At 37.7% G+C, this 15,034-nt stretch overlaps 1 protein-coding gene across 1 annotated transcript; it reads left to right on the forward strand.

Moving 5' to 3' along the window:
- The first annotated feature begins 1,561 nt into the window (after positions 1-1,561).
- Positions 1,562-9,624, forward strand: cd247l (CD247 antigen like). The gene is made up of 7 exons (XM_083997420.1): positions 1,562-1,725; positions 6,310-6,404; positions 7,066-7,101; positions 7,259-7,282; positions 7,390-7,449; positions 7,535-7,564; positions 8,825-9,624. The coding sequence occupies exons 1-7, from the start codon at positions 1,662-1,664 to the stop codon at positions 8,906-8,908; spliced, it is 393 nt and encodes a 130-aa protein (XP_083853546.1). The 5' UTR covers positions 1,562-1,661; the 3' UTR covers positions 8,909-9,624.
- Positions 9,625-15,034: the final 5,410 nt, after the last annotated feature.

A 15,034-nucleotide genomic window follows, 5' to 3' on the forward strand; every position in this document is an offset into this window, starting at 1 on the left:
TTCTGTGAAAAGATGAATGCCACAAATCAGCAGAAACGTAACAACTCTGAGACTTGACACACACAGAAATACACAGATAGCAGAACTGTCTCCTTCTGAGCATCTCCAAGACCAAGGAGATGGTCACTGACTTGACGTTTGCAGTGAAATGCTGTAGCCCATGTTTTATTCGTGAATTGCATGCAATGTGACACTAGCACATTTGCGCAGGTAAAAGTATAATTATGGTTTTGAAGTAGGCTACTTTACTATTTAGGCTGTGTATTTAATATTTCAGTCCACTACGTTTATTTAACAGTTATATATTTCTATCTATCTTACAAAAGAGATTCAGAGTTATTTATGTAAATCAGAATGTGTGTCTATCTGTTATTTGCATCTAGGGTCCAGATGCTTCGGCGTAGGCGTCTAATTAAAGGTCCATAAGGTCAGGCCTCAGAAGTCCTGCAACATTTTTCACACCCGTGTCAAAATGAAGTCTCCGCTTCGTGCAATTTTACCCGGCCTCAGTTTCTGCCTGTTAGTTCAATAGTTTGCTCAAGTGTCCCAGATCAGTGTGATTGTGCAACTAGAGCCAGACACAACACTCTGTAAAGATGCAGAGGTCTCATGTCTTTAACCCCTTTCTATACACAGACACACACTAACATTTAAGCGTTATGAGGCCAACCCATCTTTTGACCTTTCAAACATACAGTTACTCAAACAGGCTGTTACTGGCTAAAGGTGTGAAGTCTTGCTACAGCATTTTTGATGAAGTCTTCACACTTTTCCCATCAACGACAAGCCAACACACAGATCTTGTACAACCTAACTTGTGGTATCTGATTATTTTCCCCCGGTTTCATAACATGTGGTTTGGCTTGTTAACCCACATCTTTAGATATACTGTATGTCACTGACGCAGTTTTTATCTAAAAAAAAAAAAAAAAAAAAAAAAAAACAGAGCCAGGGAGAAAACCCACCCTAAATTCAGATATCACTTATATATTTCTTTAAGAGTACATCTGTCATTGCCTGTAATCCAGCACTTGTTGCGTCTTTATTTGGATCCATCCTGCTTTGTATTGCATTTCTAAATGGCATAGCATATTGTTACACTATAATGTAGTTGGAAGCAGACTTGTCCGTAGTTCGAACCTATGAAGCATCAACAGTGGAGCATAAACGGACAGATTATACCTATACAGTAGAGTAACAAGCCATACAAACAGTTTATAACACATTTATCAATAATAGTCAATTGTTTTACCATTATCTCAAACACAAATTTAAAACTGAGTTGCATAAATATTTTTATAAATGCACACAGCTACATTATAGTGTATTATAATGTACAGTGGGCCACTTATGAATTGATTATAGACTAGAGTGCCAGCAGCTCATCCATGATGTTAAAATAAGCCCTAACATATTTTGTCAGTTTTTGAGGAAACCAGCTGAACATGACACAGTCAGTGAGACTCTCTGTGGGTGGTGAAGACTGCGCAGCGCTTTGAAGTGCATAACCAAGTCGTATAGTCCACTGACAGGTAGTCAGTATAGCCACTTCCTCTGATCAGAGTGAGGGAAGAGTTTAACTTATAGACTACAACCAGCCAAGGGAGAGAATAAGAAAAGGAGAAAACCATCTTTTTACATATAGAAAAAGGGCTAGAGGCATGGACAAGCTGAGCCTCAGTGTATTTACGCTGTTCCTGTTCCTGGTGCCTGTTTCTTGTATTGGTAAGTGAAACAAATTCATATTTTCTAAAAAAAAAAAAAAAAAAAAAAAAAAGGTTTAAAAGACATGGAATGCTAAAATGTAGGTTTGCCTGAAGAAAAAAATCACATCTGATTTCTTTTGTAAATGAGTCAGTGAAATGTAAAAAGACTAATTCTGACGTAACTTGAATTTACGCCCTAGCTGTTTCGGAAATTTGGTGTCCTCCATAACGCAGGTCGTCACTGTTCAAATATCCACAGTCCGAAGATTTTGCCGCATTCAGCTCATATAAATATGGAGCTACAGCTAGCACCTGGTTAGTTTAGCTTAGCTTTAATGACTGTAAATCGGTGCAAAGAAAGCCCAATCAACAACTAACTCATTTGTTTATTCCATTCAAAAGTATAAGTGCTAAGCTAAATTAAGCTACTTAGCTGCATCGTGTAGGCCTAGCATCGCGTAGTTTCAGGTGTAAAACAAATTAATGTTCTTGTCTAATTCTGTAAGAAACCAAATGTGTTTTTCCAAAAATGTAACTTATTCCTTTAACTTCTGAAGGCTAAAGTTTTATAGTAAAATAATATTCAAACCAGTGTCCTTGTGAAGTCGGTGAAGTGTGAAGAGACATATTCGGAGTTAATTTAATGAAATTCCAGTGTATTTTCTATTTACACTCAGATTGGTAAATTTCTGGTATTTTTCATTGCGGTTCAAATATCTAACAGTCCAGAGAATTTGCTGCATTCAACTCTTTTAAATGATTTTTAAAACACATTCTCACACTTTTTGAGGAAATGATATGTGTAATATCTGTGGCCAACTTTGATTTCTGTATTGCAAAAGGGCCAGAGAGTCACAGAGTAGATTGGAGATTTGCTGCACACAGCACTAATCTTATGGAAGAAACAGCTCTTTGTGGCTCTATTACAAGGTCAGGAAATTATTAGCCTACATATAACATGGGAGGTCATTTGCATTTTCCATTCAGTGTTATAAATAGGCCTATAGTTGTCTATGTGAAACACAGGAAACAAATTCAAAGAGACTCATTACAGGTTTGATGGAATATAACCTACATAATGATTATGATCTTACATTTTACATACTGCAGAGGCAGCTTGGTTATTTTTGTCCTCCTGCTCTAATCATAAATAAATATGTGACTATAATTCAAAGAAGTGTCAACAGACGGCGTTAAATTGTGTATTTCCTTTCTTTGGGTTTAGGTTTTGACAGCGACTGTTCATGAGCAGAAGTTTGTGAGCATTTGATGTTTCCCAGACTTTCCCTTTTATGTCGTAGTTAGGGAGAGTTTGTGGGAGAAGAAAGTATTTTCAAAGTGATGAAAACCACTTTCAGGTCCTGTCATGTATTTCAGTCAGAGTCATCATGATGAAGGGATTACAAGGAAGCACACATAAATAAATAATCTCCCTCCCGACACTACTGCATCTGAAAACACTACAGGTGAATCTCCGTAGTTCATTTTTGCACAGAAAATTGTGCTATAGGAAAATAAAACATCAAAACGGTCACAGTATATATATATATATTAGTACATATTTTATTCATTATATAGCCTACTGTTATACCATACAGTAGCCTAGCCTATACATAAGTGCAAATTTCTAACCTTTAGCCCACTGATTGAGCCTAATCTATTGATTACAGTGTATCTTGGCATAGCAACAATCTCTGACCGTTGATAAATGTAAACGCGCAAAGGAGGCTGTAACACTGAAGAGAGCTAAAAAGGCAAACAATGTTTTAATTTGAGCTGTATGCATGGGATATTCAAACAATGGCCAATTTTATGTGGCTGCACCATTTTGTCTAAAGAAAATATCTTTTGGGGTGGTCGTATAGCTCAGTGAGTTGAGCAGGCGTTCCATATGCAGAGGCTATCGTCCTCGCCGCAGCGGCCTTGTTCGTTTCCATTGGCAGCCGCCCTTTGCTGCATCATGCCATTCTTATTTCCTGTCCTTCCACTATCCTAAAGGCCTTTTTAAAAAGTCTGTGTAATTCTCATTTGTCCAGGCAATTGTCTAAATCAAGTCAACTGGACATTGTCTTTGCAGACATTTGCCCCTTATCCAAGTCTCTTCATCAGTTCATGTAGACTAGACTGGCTAGTTTGAAAAATATTGGATGCTTCAGGTATTTTTTTTGTTTTTGTTTTTGCTTTAAAGATATTGCACACATCTTTTATTATGCACATTTGGTCCAATCTCAGCCTTCTGTGTTGGTGATTTTACAAGTCTTAGGAGATTTAAATAACATTTTGTGAAAGAAGTTTGAACTCAGAGGCTAAAAACAATTTTGTGAAATACACGTTTCTCAGTTAGCGGGGTGAGAAAGGACATTGACAGCACGTTAAATACAAAGCTGCAGCAGATGGTTAGTTATTGGAGATGTGTGCAAAGAGCAAACAATCCACAACCCACACATTAGCCTATATCTTAAATGCACATAGCCTACTACAAAAACAGAGTCATATGCCGTTTTAGTGATAAACTAAGCTAAGCTAAGCTAACTGGCTGCAGCCTGCTTGTTGTAGCATCACATAGGCGTAGCCTCAGTTGAAAGATGTATCAATCTAAACCAGAGGTCTTCAACAGGGGGTCCGTGACCCCTAGGGCAGTGTTTTTCAACCTTGGGGTCGGGACCCCATGTGGGGTCGCCTGGAATTCAAATGGGGTCACCTGAAATTTCTAGTAATTGATTTAAAAAAAATGACTGATAGAAATATTTTTTAACTAGGCAAATTATTATTTGTGTATGAGTAAAAACACCACACACAACTTACTTTCACTTTCTTGTTCAAAAATGCAGCATATAAAAATATCTGGGCTGACATATCTTGATTGACGGCCGCCAGAAATTTGATGGGGTCACGAGCCAAAACAGGCTGGGAACCACTGCCCTAGGGGGTCCGCGGAGGTGCTGCAGGGGGGTCATGAAATTTTTTGGTTGATTAGACAATGTTTTATATCTTTTAGTTTCTACATTTATGTTTCAAATAAGAAACGCCACTTTGAATAGCTTGTCTGCATGATTACCATGCAGTTGACGTATAGTTGATATTGGCATTGGTATCAGTGAACAAGGTCTGTTTATAAATGGCAGAGGGACAGCCCCCTACCCACTGTACATCGTACACGTTTAGATAAAACATGAATATACAGTATGTATGAACCATTTGAATAGCTTAGTATTGAATGCATGATAACAAGCTATGTTTATAATATAGTAGGGGGTCCCTGCTCCATCTCTCCGTCAGTTTGGGCGTCCTTGGCCTGAAAAACGTTGAAGACCGCTGATCTAAACAAAAAGTGTTTTTTCCAAATTGTGAAAATTTCCCCATAATGTCCAAACCTACAAAATCATGCCAATTGATTGTATGCAAGAAAGAAAAAACTAACACGACAGAACAAAATGTAGCCATAGCTATCTTAAGAGTTGCTATGGCAACAGTTAACCTTTGGTTGTTCAGTAACAGTATAGCCACATATCCTTCTGCCAAAGACCAGAAGTAACTACATCCTGAAGCTATAAGATCAAGATCTTATCATCAACATTTTTAGCCTCAGAAACCATCGACTACGTTCTCACAACATGGCCTTTTTTTCCAGCCACACAGTGAGATAAGTGAGTCTCACCAAAACCTCAAAGCAGCATATCGTACTGACAGGAAGACACTTCATGAAGTGAGCAGCAGATATCTTATTTCCTGTTTCAGAGGTCTTACTCAACTCTCTATGTTGCTATTTTCCATCCCATGTTGCTAAATACACTGCGTCAGAAACACAAAACGGCCATAAGTCTATTTTTAGTATCTCCTTGCAAAAGTGAGAAATAAATCCCTCAAATCATTTTATGCAATATTAGCTATAACAAATCATTTTGTTCATAGGTTGTTGTTGTTTTAGGACATGTAGCTAAACCATACCTATGAACATTTGCAATGTAGCCTACTTATTTTATTTTATTCAATTCAATTCTAAAAAACTTATTTTCTTAAAATATTTTTAACTCAATTATTGTAGCACACAGATTCATGTAGAATCAAGTCATATAATTCAGCAGCTGTGGAAACAAACCTACAGTATGTTGCTACACAAGAATTATGAAAAAAATAGCTGTCGGAAAAAAATAAACAATTCAATTTGCAAACAGTGCCACAAACACAAATTTTTATTTTGTAAGAAAACTAGATAGGCTAATCCTCGATTAGCACATTTTATGAATTTGTCAAATGTATTGCTTTTATGTGCTTTTCTTATAGCTTTTGTTGCAATCCCATTATTTCATAAAAAAAAATGTAAAAAAAGTAATGAAACTTTTCAGTTTGCTTCTCAGGCTGCTTCGTGTGCTGTGGTTACATGGACATTTCCTCTCTATCTAAAGTATCTTATGACCTCAGAATTTGCCGATTAAAGCAAGTGATATGCATCTGTGAGATAAACGTGCTGGACTAGAAGTTCGTTTTCCTCTGAAATAGTTGATAAAAGGTTGTGTTTTTGTGCGTGTGTGTGCAACACATGTAAACAGTTACCGCTGACATAAGTTGAACATTTCTCTCTCTTTCTCTCTTGTCTCTGCAGAGGGTTTCTTCGCTGAACCAGTCATCTGCTATTTCCTAGATGGCATTCTGATGCTTTACTGTATTGTTGCCACCGCGCTCTTCGTGAGAGAAAGGGTGAGATGTTGAACAAGTGGAAAAGACTTCAGATAACTCATACTTGATAAAGTTATTTTCTTTATCAATTTATACTGTTATTTTCTTGTTAGTCAATAAATGAGTCCAAATTTCCCAGAGATTTCATGTCATATGTGGCAACAATCCCAAAACACAAATATTTTCAGTTTAGTAACATGTAACACAAAGGAAGAAAAGCATCAAACACAGCACATTTGAGATGTAAAAACTTTTTTTTTTAAAATCATATCATACATCATACGTTTATTTCTCCTCTAGCTGCTGCAGCCCTAAATTGGTTTAACAAGTAAACAACATTTCTGTTCTAGCTTTTCATGTTCTCATGTGACATTATCTTAAAGGATGACATTTTAAAGTATCACCTAACTATTCAATAAATAATTAATTGATTGTTTGTCTGCAGTCAAAAAACCTAAATTATTTAGATTACAATGTTATGAAACTGAGGGAAATAATAAAAACTCACCATAGAGAAGGTCAGTTATCAGAACAATCAATCATTTTCTCTCAATGTTTATCTTTTATTTGGAGACATTAGTCGGTGCTTGCAACCTGTGGAGGCAGTTAGTCAACAACACTATGAAAATAATTAATTGCAGATCTAATTTAAAAAGCTTTTTTGTTTTTGTTGTTTCCATAGTTTCCCCGTGCAAAATCTGTGGCTGCTGGAGAGTCTGTAAGTCTCACCTCTCTCACTACCTGTATCATTGACAGTGGCTGCTTCTGACCACTGTTTAGTTATTGACTGATATTAAATGTGTGTGTGTGAGGAGTGTGCACATACTTTCAGTTTTACTTTTGTTTATATTTGTGCATTTCTCCCAAATGAATAGGCAGAAAATGGCGGCATTTACCAGGTGAGGAAGATTCTCCGACTTCTCCACCACCACCACACACACACAAAAGATGCTTGACTGTATTGTTCTGTATTTGTTTTGTATTTATTTCGTATTTCCCTCTCTAGGAACTGGAGAGACCAAAGGATGCTGATCCTTATCAGGTGCTTGAACCAACAAAAAGAAAGGTGAGGTCACTTCTTCTGCTGGTAAAGATCATTTTCTCACCTGCTCAGGTACTTACCATTTGTCAATGTACTGTATTTCTTGTAGAAAAAGCCTGCCAACAAAAAGAAACCTGGGGTAAGAAAGGATTTATATTCTCTTACAAATATGGTTGTCAAATCTAAAAAGAAAAAAATGAAAATCAAAGATTTGGGTAATGGTCAAAATAAAAAGAAACACATGAGTAACACAGGTTATGGTTGTAACAGTGAGAATGTTTTATTGGTGAAATTGAAACTGTGGCTGTGACTCTGATATTTATTTACAACAAATATTAAAACCAATAAACCCATAAATCTTTAATTATGATAATCTTATTTCAGTCCATTTGATAAAATTCAAACACTTGAAATTTGATCTAATTTCTTGGCCTTTTTCAAAGCAGCACATATTTCAATTTGTCGTAACAGGAAATTATGTGTTAAGTGTCCTATTTAAATGATTACAATGTGAGGATGAGCCAGCGTTAATATAACCAGGACAGAGAAATAGAAGCATTCAGCCATCGTTAATTCTCATTATTTACAACCGTGCTGTCTGATGTGAAAAAAGGTCTATTAAGGGAAGTGTGTGCAGGTATAGGTTATAAATATTGTGTATTGTATAGCCCAGTTCAAACTGTACTGATCTGAGACGTACACAGACTTTTATTTGGATGTTATATTCCCAAATCGTCTGTTCTCAGCCTTTCTGAAATTAAATCCTAGTGGTCCAACTCCAAAATTAGTCACTCGATAGCACCAAATTTAAGTCACAATGATGTTACTCTACCTGGAACAGCCCGTTGTTGTTTGTGCTTTTTGAAGAGTTTGTTGCAATCTAAAATATTCATTAGAAAAATAGTATAGTAGTGGCATTGGGATTTGTGAAAATCCTCTGGAAAAGAGGTGACAAAGTCTTCCCCCTCCATGATCCAGGATGCTTCAATATTGTAGGATGTTAAGACCTATATGTTTCTTTTTATTTTGACGATATCCCAGCATGTGTTGTCAAGGGCTAAATCTCTGCAGGTTTTCATTACAAACAACTCTGGCTAATTGTAAAGTTGTCAGTAGGGTTTTATTTTGAGGGTGCGTTACCTCCTCTTTCTTTGTAAAAAAAAATACATTTTCTCTTATTAAAATGTAATCAAATGAAAAAGAAACAGATCCTAAAAAAGCAGAGATGTGTGAGAACTGATCTGATGATAAAACATAGCTACTGGTCGGGTTTTCTAACGTCTTCTGCTTACGTGGAGGAAGTAAGAGGAATGAAAACATGCAGAGAGAAATGCTGGTCTGATCATTTCACACTTTTAACCCAATAACTCCAACTCTGACCCCACTGACCCCCCTACAGTCGGCCAAACCTGGGGAGAAAGAAAAAGATCTCTATGAATCACTGACTACGCCCGCTCCACCTCCACCTCAATCTCCCCGCTGAGGTCCTGCATGGAGACAACACTGTTCTTTATGGCTGAGGCAATTAGCTGATTAATTGGGGATTTTAATCAGCATCTACTGTGACGATAATAATAATTGAGTTTCAAATTGCATATGAAGCTTTTCTCTATTCTAAGTGATAGTGACATAAGTATATTTGGGTTGTTGGTTGGGCAAAGCAATCACCCTGAATAGACAGATTCAAGATTCTTTATTTGTCACATGCAAAGTATATTGAGATTTGACTTTTTTTCTATAATTTTATGATGACAATGATTAAATTAATCAATAAATAGTGAAAACCAAGCTGTCTACTTGATATAGACACTAAATTCTTCATTTAGGATTTAAAATATTCACATTTTTGTGTAAAAACAGTCTCCAGCCGTGCCAGTGGTTCTGCTTTGTGCTAAATGCTAATATTTGCTAATTCTGTCACTTCTTACTGGCACTTACATTATATAATAAATGGCTTCTAACACATAAAACAGTCGTTTGCACATATTGTATGATGACATGTGTTCATGACATAGTAAATAAAGACGTCCTATATGATGTAAGTCTATGAGAAAATTACCATACTTCTCACTTGGTTTGTTGCCTCTCTAAACGTTTTCGTACTGAGTTTATGGTTTTAATCGCTTGTTTGGAGTCTTCTTCACTACAATGTGATGCTCATTTTTCAAATTATGGTCAGGTTTAAAAGGAAATAAAAAAAAAAAATAATACAAAAAAAAAAAAAGATGATAAGCAGAGTTGGTTTTAGGGCGTGGCTACTGCTTGATTGTCATGCACTGATAATTTCTACATAGCTGCACTTGATTGCATTGTAGATTTTCAAGTTGGGATTGTCAAATTAGAGATTTTTCTGTGGGCTACAGTTCGTTTTTTTTTTTTTTTTTTTTTTTACATTTTTAGTTAAAAAAAAACATTTAGTAACTGTTTTAAGTATTAGATCTCAACAATGTCAGTTTTGTAGGTACTTGAAAGTGTTGAACAAATTCAAATTTTGACTTAATGATAATAATAAATCCTGTTGGGTGACGCTTGTTGAGTGTCAGTGTGATCTAATGCTTGTTGACATTATTTTCATCTGGATTATCCGAACTGCACCTGTTGTAAATCACCACACCTGTACGCTTTGTGAGTGAATGTCCAATAAAAGACAAAGCACATGTCAAAACACTTGGAAAATGGTTTAATGATGTTTACAACAAAAGAGAACTGTACAGTTACAGTAAAAGATTATCTTTATATGTGTATAAAAACAAAACAAACAAAAATACAGCAGACAAATGCATCAAAATCTACTATGTATCCTGATTCACATACTTAAAACTCCTACACAATCTTTCAGTTCTATGCCGCCACAAGTGGAGGCCTTTTTTTTTTTTTTCGTTTTATTTTATTTTATTTCATTTTTTTAAACTTTTTTTTTTTTTTTTTTTGTCTTGTAGTCAGATAGGAGCAGTGTCCCTCAGTGTTGTAGTCCATAATGGAAACCAAAACTCCTTACATTAGAGTCCTGGAAAAGTCAACTGTTGTCAGACTGCAGAATAAGAAAAAGGGAAATAAAACAGGGACACATTCCTTTAGATGAGCCCAAGCTTCCAACGTGAGTAATAAATGTTTTACAGAATGCATTTCTTGAGATACACAGACTTAATATGTACATGGTTGGCGTTTTACTTTTTTTTTTCTTTTCTTATTTTTCTCTATTGTTGAAAGCCATGGTCACTTGGGCTGTGAACTGATAAATCACACACATGACACACCCAAAAACATACAAAAATACTATATCTTTAACCTACCAAGAGTAAGACAGTTTTGCAATTAGTTCCATGCTGTGACAGAAAAAGGAGATTACAACAAACAAATGAGAAACAGACGCTTTTCACGCAAGTTTATCTCAGAAATATACCAAAATATACATCTAAGCTTTGGAATTACTGAGGCTAGGACTAAAGCCAGTGCTGGGTTTGTCTCTTAATACACATGCTGCAGGGTGGAAGGGAGAGAAAACAGAGAGAGAGACAGGACAGAGAGATATCTTTGGTATCTGCATTTGTCAAAAGTTAAATATTTGGATTTTTTTTTCTTTTTTGCTTTGGGATAGCGCTTGTGAGGTCCTACAACCTCACGTCAGAGTAAAGCATTAAACAAAGTGTCACTGAAGCCCGTTGGAGGGACACAGTCCATGCAGAGTGAAGGACCATGATGCATAGTGTCACAGCTGATCAGAGTCTGTAGTGAAGAGACAATGTCGAAGGAGAGAGAGAGGGAGAGATGGATGGAGGAAGGGAGGGAAGAGGGTGTTGGGGGCACAGCAGTGAGTTTTGGTGGGGAGGGGGGGGGGGGGCAGGATGTGTATTCCTGGAGACAACAGGGGTAATGTCCTGGGACTACAGTGTACAGGTGATGAGGAGGAGAGGAGACACACACACACACACTGTGAGAGACAGAAACAGCATTTTCACCACAGTCCTTGAGAAAGAGATAGACATAGAGAGAGAGTGGAGGTGGGGGTGAGGTGGAGAGGGGGGGCATCCTAGCAACAGCGCCCAAGACACACACACACATAGAGTCCTGAGCATGTACAGTGTGCACAGGATCAACCCTCAGCGTGTATTAACAAACATCACCCAGCTACCACCGGATTTGTTCGTGTCTGTCGGAGAGAAACCCGCTCACCTCCCGTTCAGCCCCCTCCGATCCCCGCCCACAGGCACTGAAACCGCTGCACCGGCTGGATGAGGCCGGAGTGTTTTATTATTCATATTTTTTTTTAAACACATTCGCATGCAATAAAAAGCTTTTTTTTTGGTTGTTTTTTCTTATTGTTTTTTGTAGTTTTTTAACGGATGAACTGAGGACTCTGGTGAGAACGTGCAGCCGGGATTTGATGCTGAGCAGTGAGGCGGGGATGGGCGGGAGATGGTGTCGCTCGTATACAATCAAGTTAGAAGTCTTTGGTTAATGTTGGTATCACGGTGGGGGGGGAGGGAAGCGAGAGCGGGCTGCGACAGCGCACAGTCACGTGGGAAGACTCGTCATACCTGTACCTGATGATCGGAGTGAACAATCAATTAAAAAACAAAAAAAAACAGGATTGTCAAACTTAAAAAGATGTTCAAACATGGAAGGGGAAGTTAAAATGCACCATGTTAATCAAAAGGCCCATTCATGTGATAAAAAGTAACTTTACACTGAGGTGATAAGTAATAATTTCCATCCAGTGCTGAAGTATAATCAGTGTGCAGCACAGGAAAGTGTTAAATTAAAAAAATAGAAAAGCAGCAGACATTCATGAGTACTGGTGTGTTGTTCTGTCGCCCCCTAGTGGCGACATTTTCCACGACCCTTCACTATAAGCACAGGTATGACCAGACTTCTCCACTGACACAAGTTTGAGTATTTTCATCTTTTTTTTTTTTCCTGTGAGATTTTATAAAATATCTTTCATTTCTTAAGTAGATTAAAGCAGGTTTCACTCAGTCTTGAGTTAGAAATGAGGTATACAACAGCTCCATTTGCCTTTTTACTGGTGCTCCACACTTCCATTGTCAAAGTTAAAATACCAGCAAACCAGTGTAGGTGGATCAACATTGCGACAACTTGACGTGTGGCTGATCCACGAGCGCATCTCAAGAAAACAAAAACAAAAAACAAATCTCTGAATTACCGACTGAAACCGAAGCGTTAAAGCCAAGTCAGCGGCAATACGTCCATCAGTTGTCAGTTAATAAGATCATAAGTAGAACACAAACTGTAGTTTTACCATAACAAATCAAAAACTGGCTTGCTTAAAGGCTCTAGTTAATCAGTAGAGAACCCCCCCTCTGGACAAACAACAAAAATAAAGTACACTCATGTCTCAACCTTTTTTTAAAAATCACTCTCAAACACCCGCTGGAAGATGGGAAAAATGCACTATAATGGTTTGCAGACTGCCCTCACTATTCTCTCTTTGTAAGACACACCCTCTCTCACACTCACACACACATACACACAGACACACACACAGCCACCTGCTGGAATTATTAGTAAAGCTTTTCTCACAGGTTTGTTCAACCTGTCGGAGTAACACCTAAAAAACATAGGTAGCAACGTAGTCATCGCACGCGCCAAAAATGCCCAAAGTACATTGTGTTGTTCGGGTGAAAAACAATGCACCAGGTGAGCTCAACGCTCAAGCCACACACACACACACTCAACGCTCAAAACGCAACAACGACAACAACAATGCTACAATGCTCATGTCTTCTACGTAACAATAAGGCATAAATGATAATGTTAATCTTCTTTGTCAAACTAAGAAAGCCAGTGATCTTGCCCTCTCACACTATACAAAACAATTAAAGGCATAAAGTAATATTAAAACAAAAAAAAGTCAAATGATTGTTAAAGACAGCACAGCAAATCAAGTCCACAACGACTCAACCAAAAAAAAAAAAAAAAAAAACAATTAAAAAGATTAAGATCAGATGCTTTAGTCTCCTACCAAACCACAGGATCAGTCTGAACGAGACCCCCCCACCCCACAACCCCCCCGTGGAAAAGTCCTCGCCGATACACGACAGACAGGTGTCAGCGACTCACGCTCCACCGAGGGCGTGGCCTCAGATTTCTTCTCTGTTATTTTTTTTTTTTGGTCTTGACAGTTTAAAAAAGAAGAAAAAAAAAAGGTTTTACTCTTTTGTAGTAATAAAAAGGAAGATTTAGGGGAGAATTTTAGAGTAAGCATGATAAACACTACATTCAGTCTTGATAACATACTGGTTCAAATATAAAATATGAATATCTTACAAGTGTTTATATATATATTTATATGTATAGAATTAAGAAAAGATCGTTTCTCTAATTCTTCAGTCTTTCCTCAGATAAATATTTCAGTAACATCCCATGGTGCCGATGGCGACCGGTTCAGCTAGCACACGTTTGACTCATTAGTAACTACAAACAGCACTGGAACAGGACTGAGTCCTTTAGGCCCCATCGGCCTCAGAGACAGGGAAACCAGCAACGTGAGCAGCCAGACACCTGCCGAGCTGCAAAGAGAAAGGCTTTTACTTTGGCAAGAAGGATCTCAAAATAATATTTAAACCTGGAAATACCCCATAAATAGTAGTTCTAGAAAATAGCAGTAGTAGGTTGTCTTTTTCATGTATGGTTCCTATGTATGGTTCATCAGTATAAACTCTGAATGGAAAGCCAGACAGTACTTATACATTCTACACTGTTCTATACACAGAAAAGTCTAAAGGTGAACCTTATGTTTAAGTGCTGCTGAGGTATATTCAGTCAAAATAAATCAAAAAGAAGTACACAAGAGGAGAACAGGAACAATTTTTACTGCTTACAGTATCGGTGATTTAATAATCACTCTGGTAACTCATTCTGCTTCTTTCTTTTTTTGGAAGCAGCAGAACAATGCAACTTTTGTATGGGGTTTAGTTGGATGTGTAGCACATTAAGAGTACTCAGCCCGACGCTGCGTTGGGTAAAGTAATTTGGCGGGATTTAAATTAGTCCACACAGACGGATTTAGGGAGCAGCATATTGTTCGTTTCTAACATGCTGGTTCACGACATTGGTGCAGAGAGGAGGCGTTAACACGTCGTCTGACAATCAGACCTATGCATTCACACAAATGCGCCCTCAGGGTGGGAGGGTCCAAACCACAAAACCTGATTTTCACAGGGTGCAGTCATAAAGCTATAGGAAAGCCTCTCAACAGCAACAACAACTCCACCCGGAGCTTCAGCAGCAAGTTGTTAAAGCTAAGTTTCTGTGATCCGTATCCAGCAGCACCGCACCAGGAATTATCAGGTATCGACCGAGGCGAGGAGAAGAGGAAACATTTTGCTTTGTGGAGAGTAGAGATCGTGAACGGCAACTCGTGTGCTCGGACAGGCACAGCAACTACAGAGGAAAACCACTTTGGTTCAAGCTGTTGTTTTATGGCTGAATATTAGTACAAAACCAAACAACAGAACCTTTCTATTATGCTCCAGAAAAGTCCAAAACTGCTACCAAAACGGCCAGAACTGATTAAAAATTAAAACAAGCCATCAAATGGCTAAAAAGAAATCCATAATCAGGCATTCGGGCGATGAAGCCCCGGTGA

Source organism: Trachurus trachurus (assembly GCF_905171665.1).
Source record: "Trachurus trachurus genome assembly, chromosome: 21".
Taxonomy (NCBI): domain Eukaryota; kingdom Metazoa; phylum Chordata; class Actinopteri; order Carangiformes; family Carangidae; genus Trachurus; species Trachurus trachurus.

What these genes read in the sequence shown, in the direction of transcription:
- cd247l (XM_083997420.1), top strand. Translation starts at nt 1,662, where the DNA reads ATGGACAAGCTGAGCCTCAGTGTATTTACGCTGTTCCTGTTCCTGGTG. An exon ending in CTGTGGCTGCTGGAGAGTCT is followed by an intron (nt 7,102 to 7,258) that starts GTAAGTCTCACC and finishes CCAAATGAATAG; the next exon opens with GCAGAAAATGGCGGCATTTA. An exon ending in CCAACAAAAAGAAACCTGGG is followed by an intron (nt 7,565 to 8,824) that starts GTAAGAAAGGAT and finishes ACCCCCCTACAG; the next exon opens with TCGGCCAAACCTGGGGAGAA.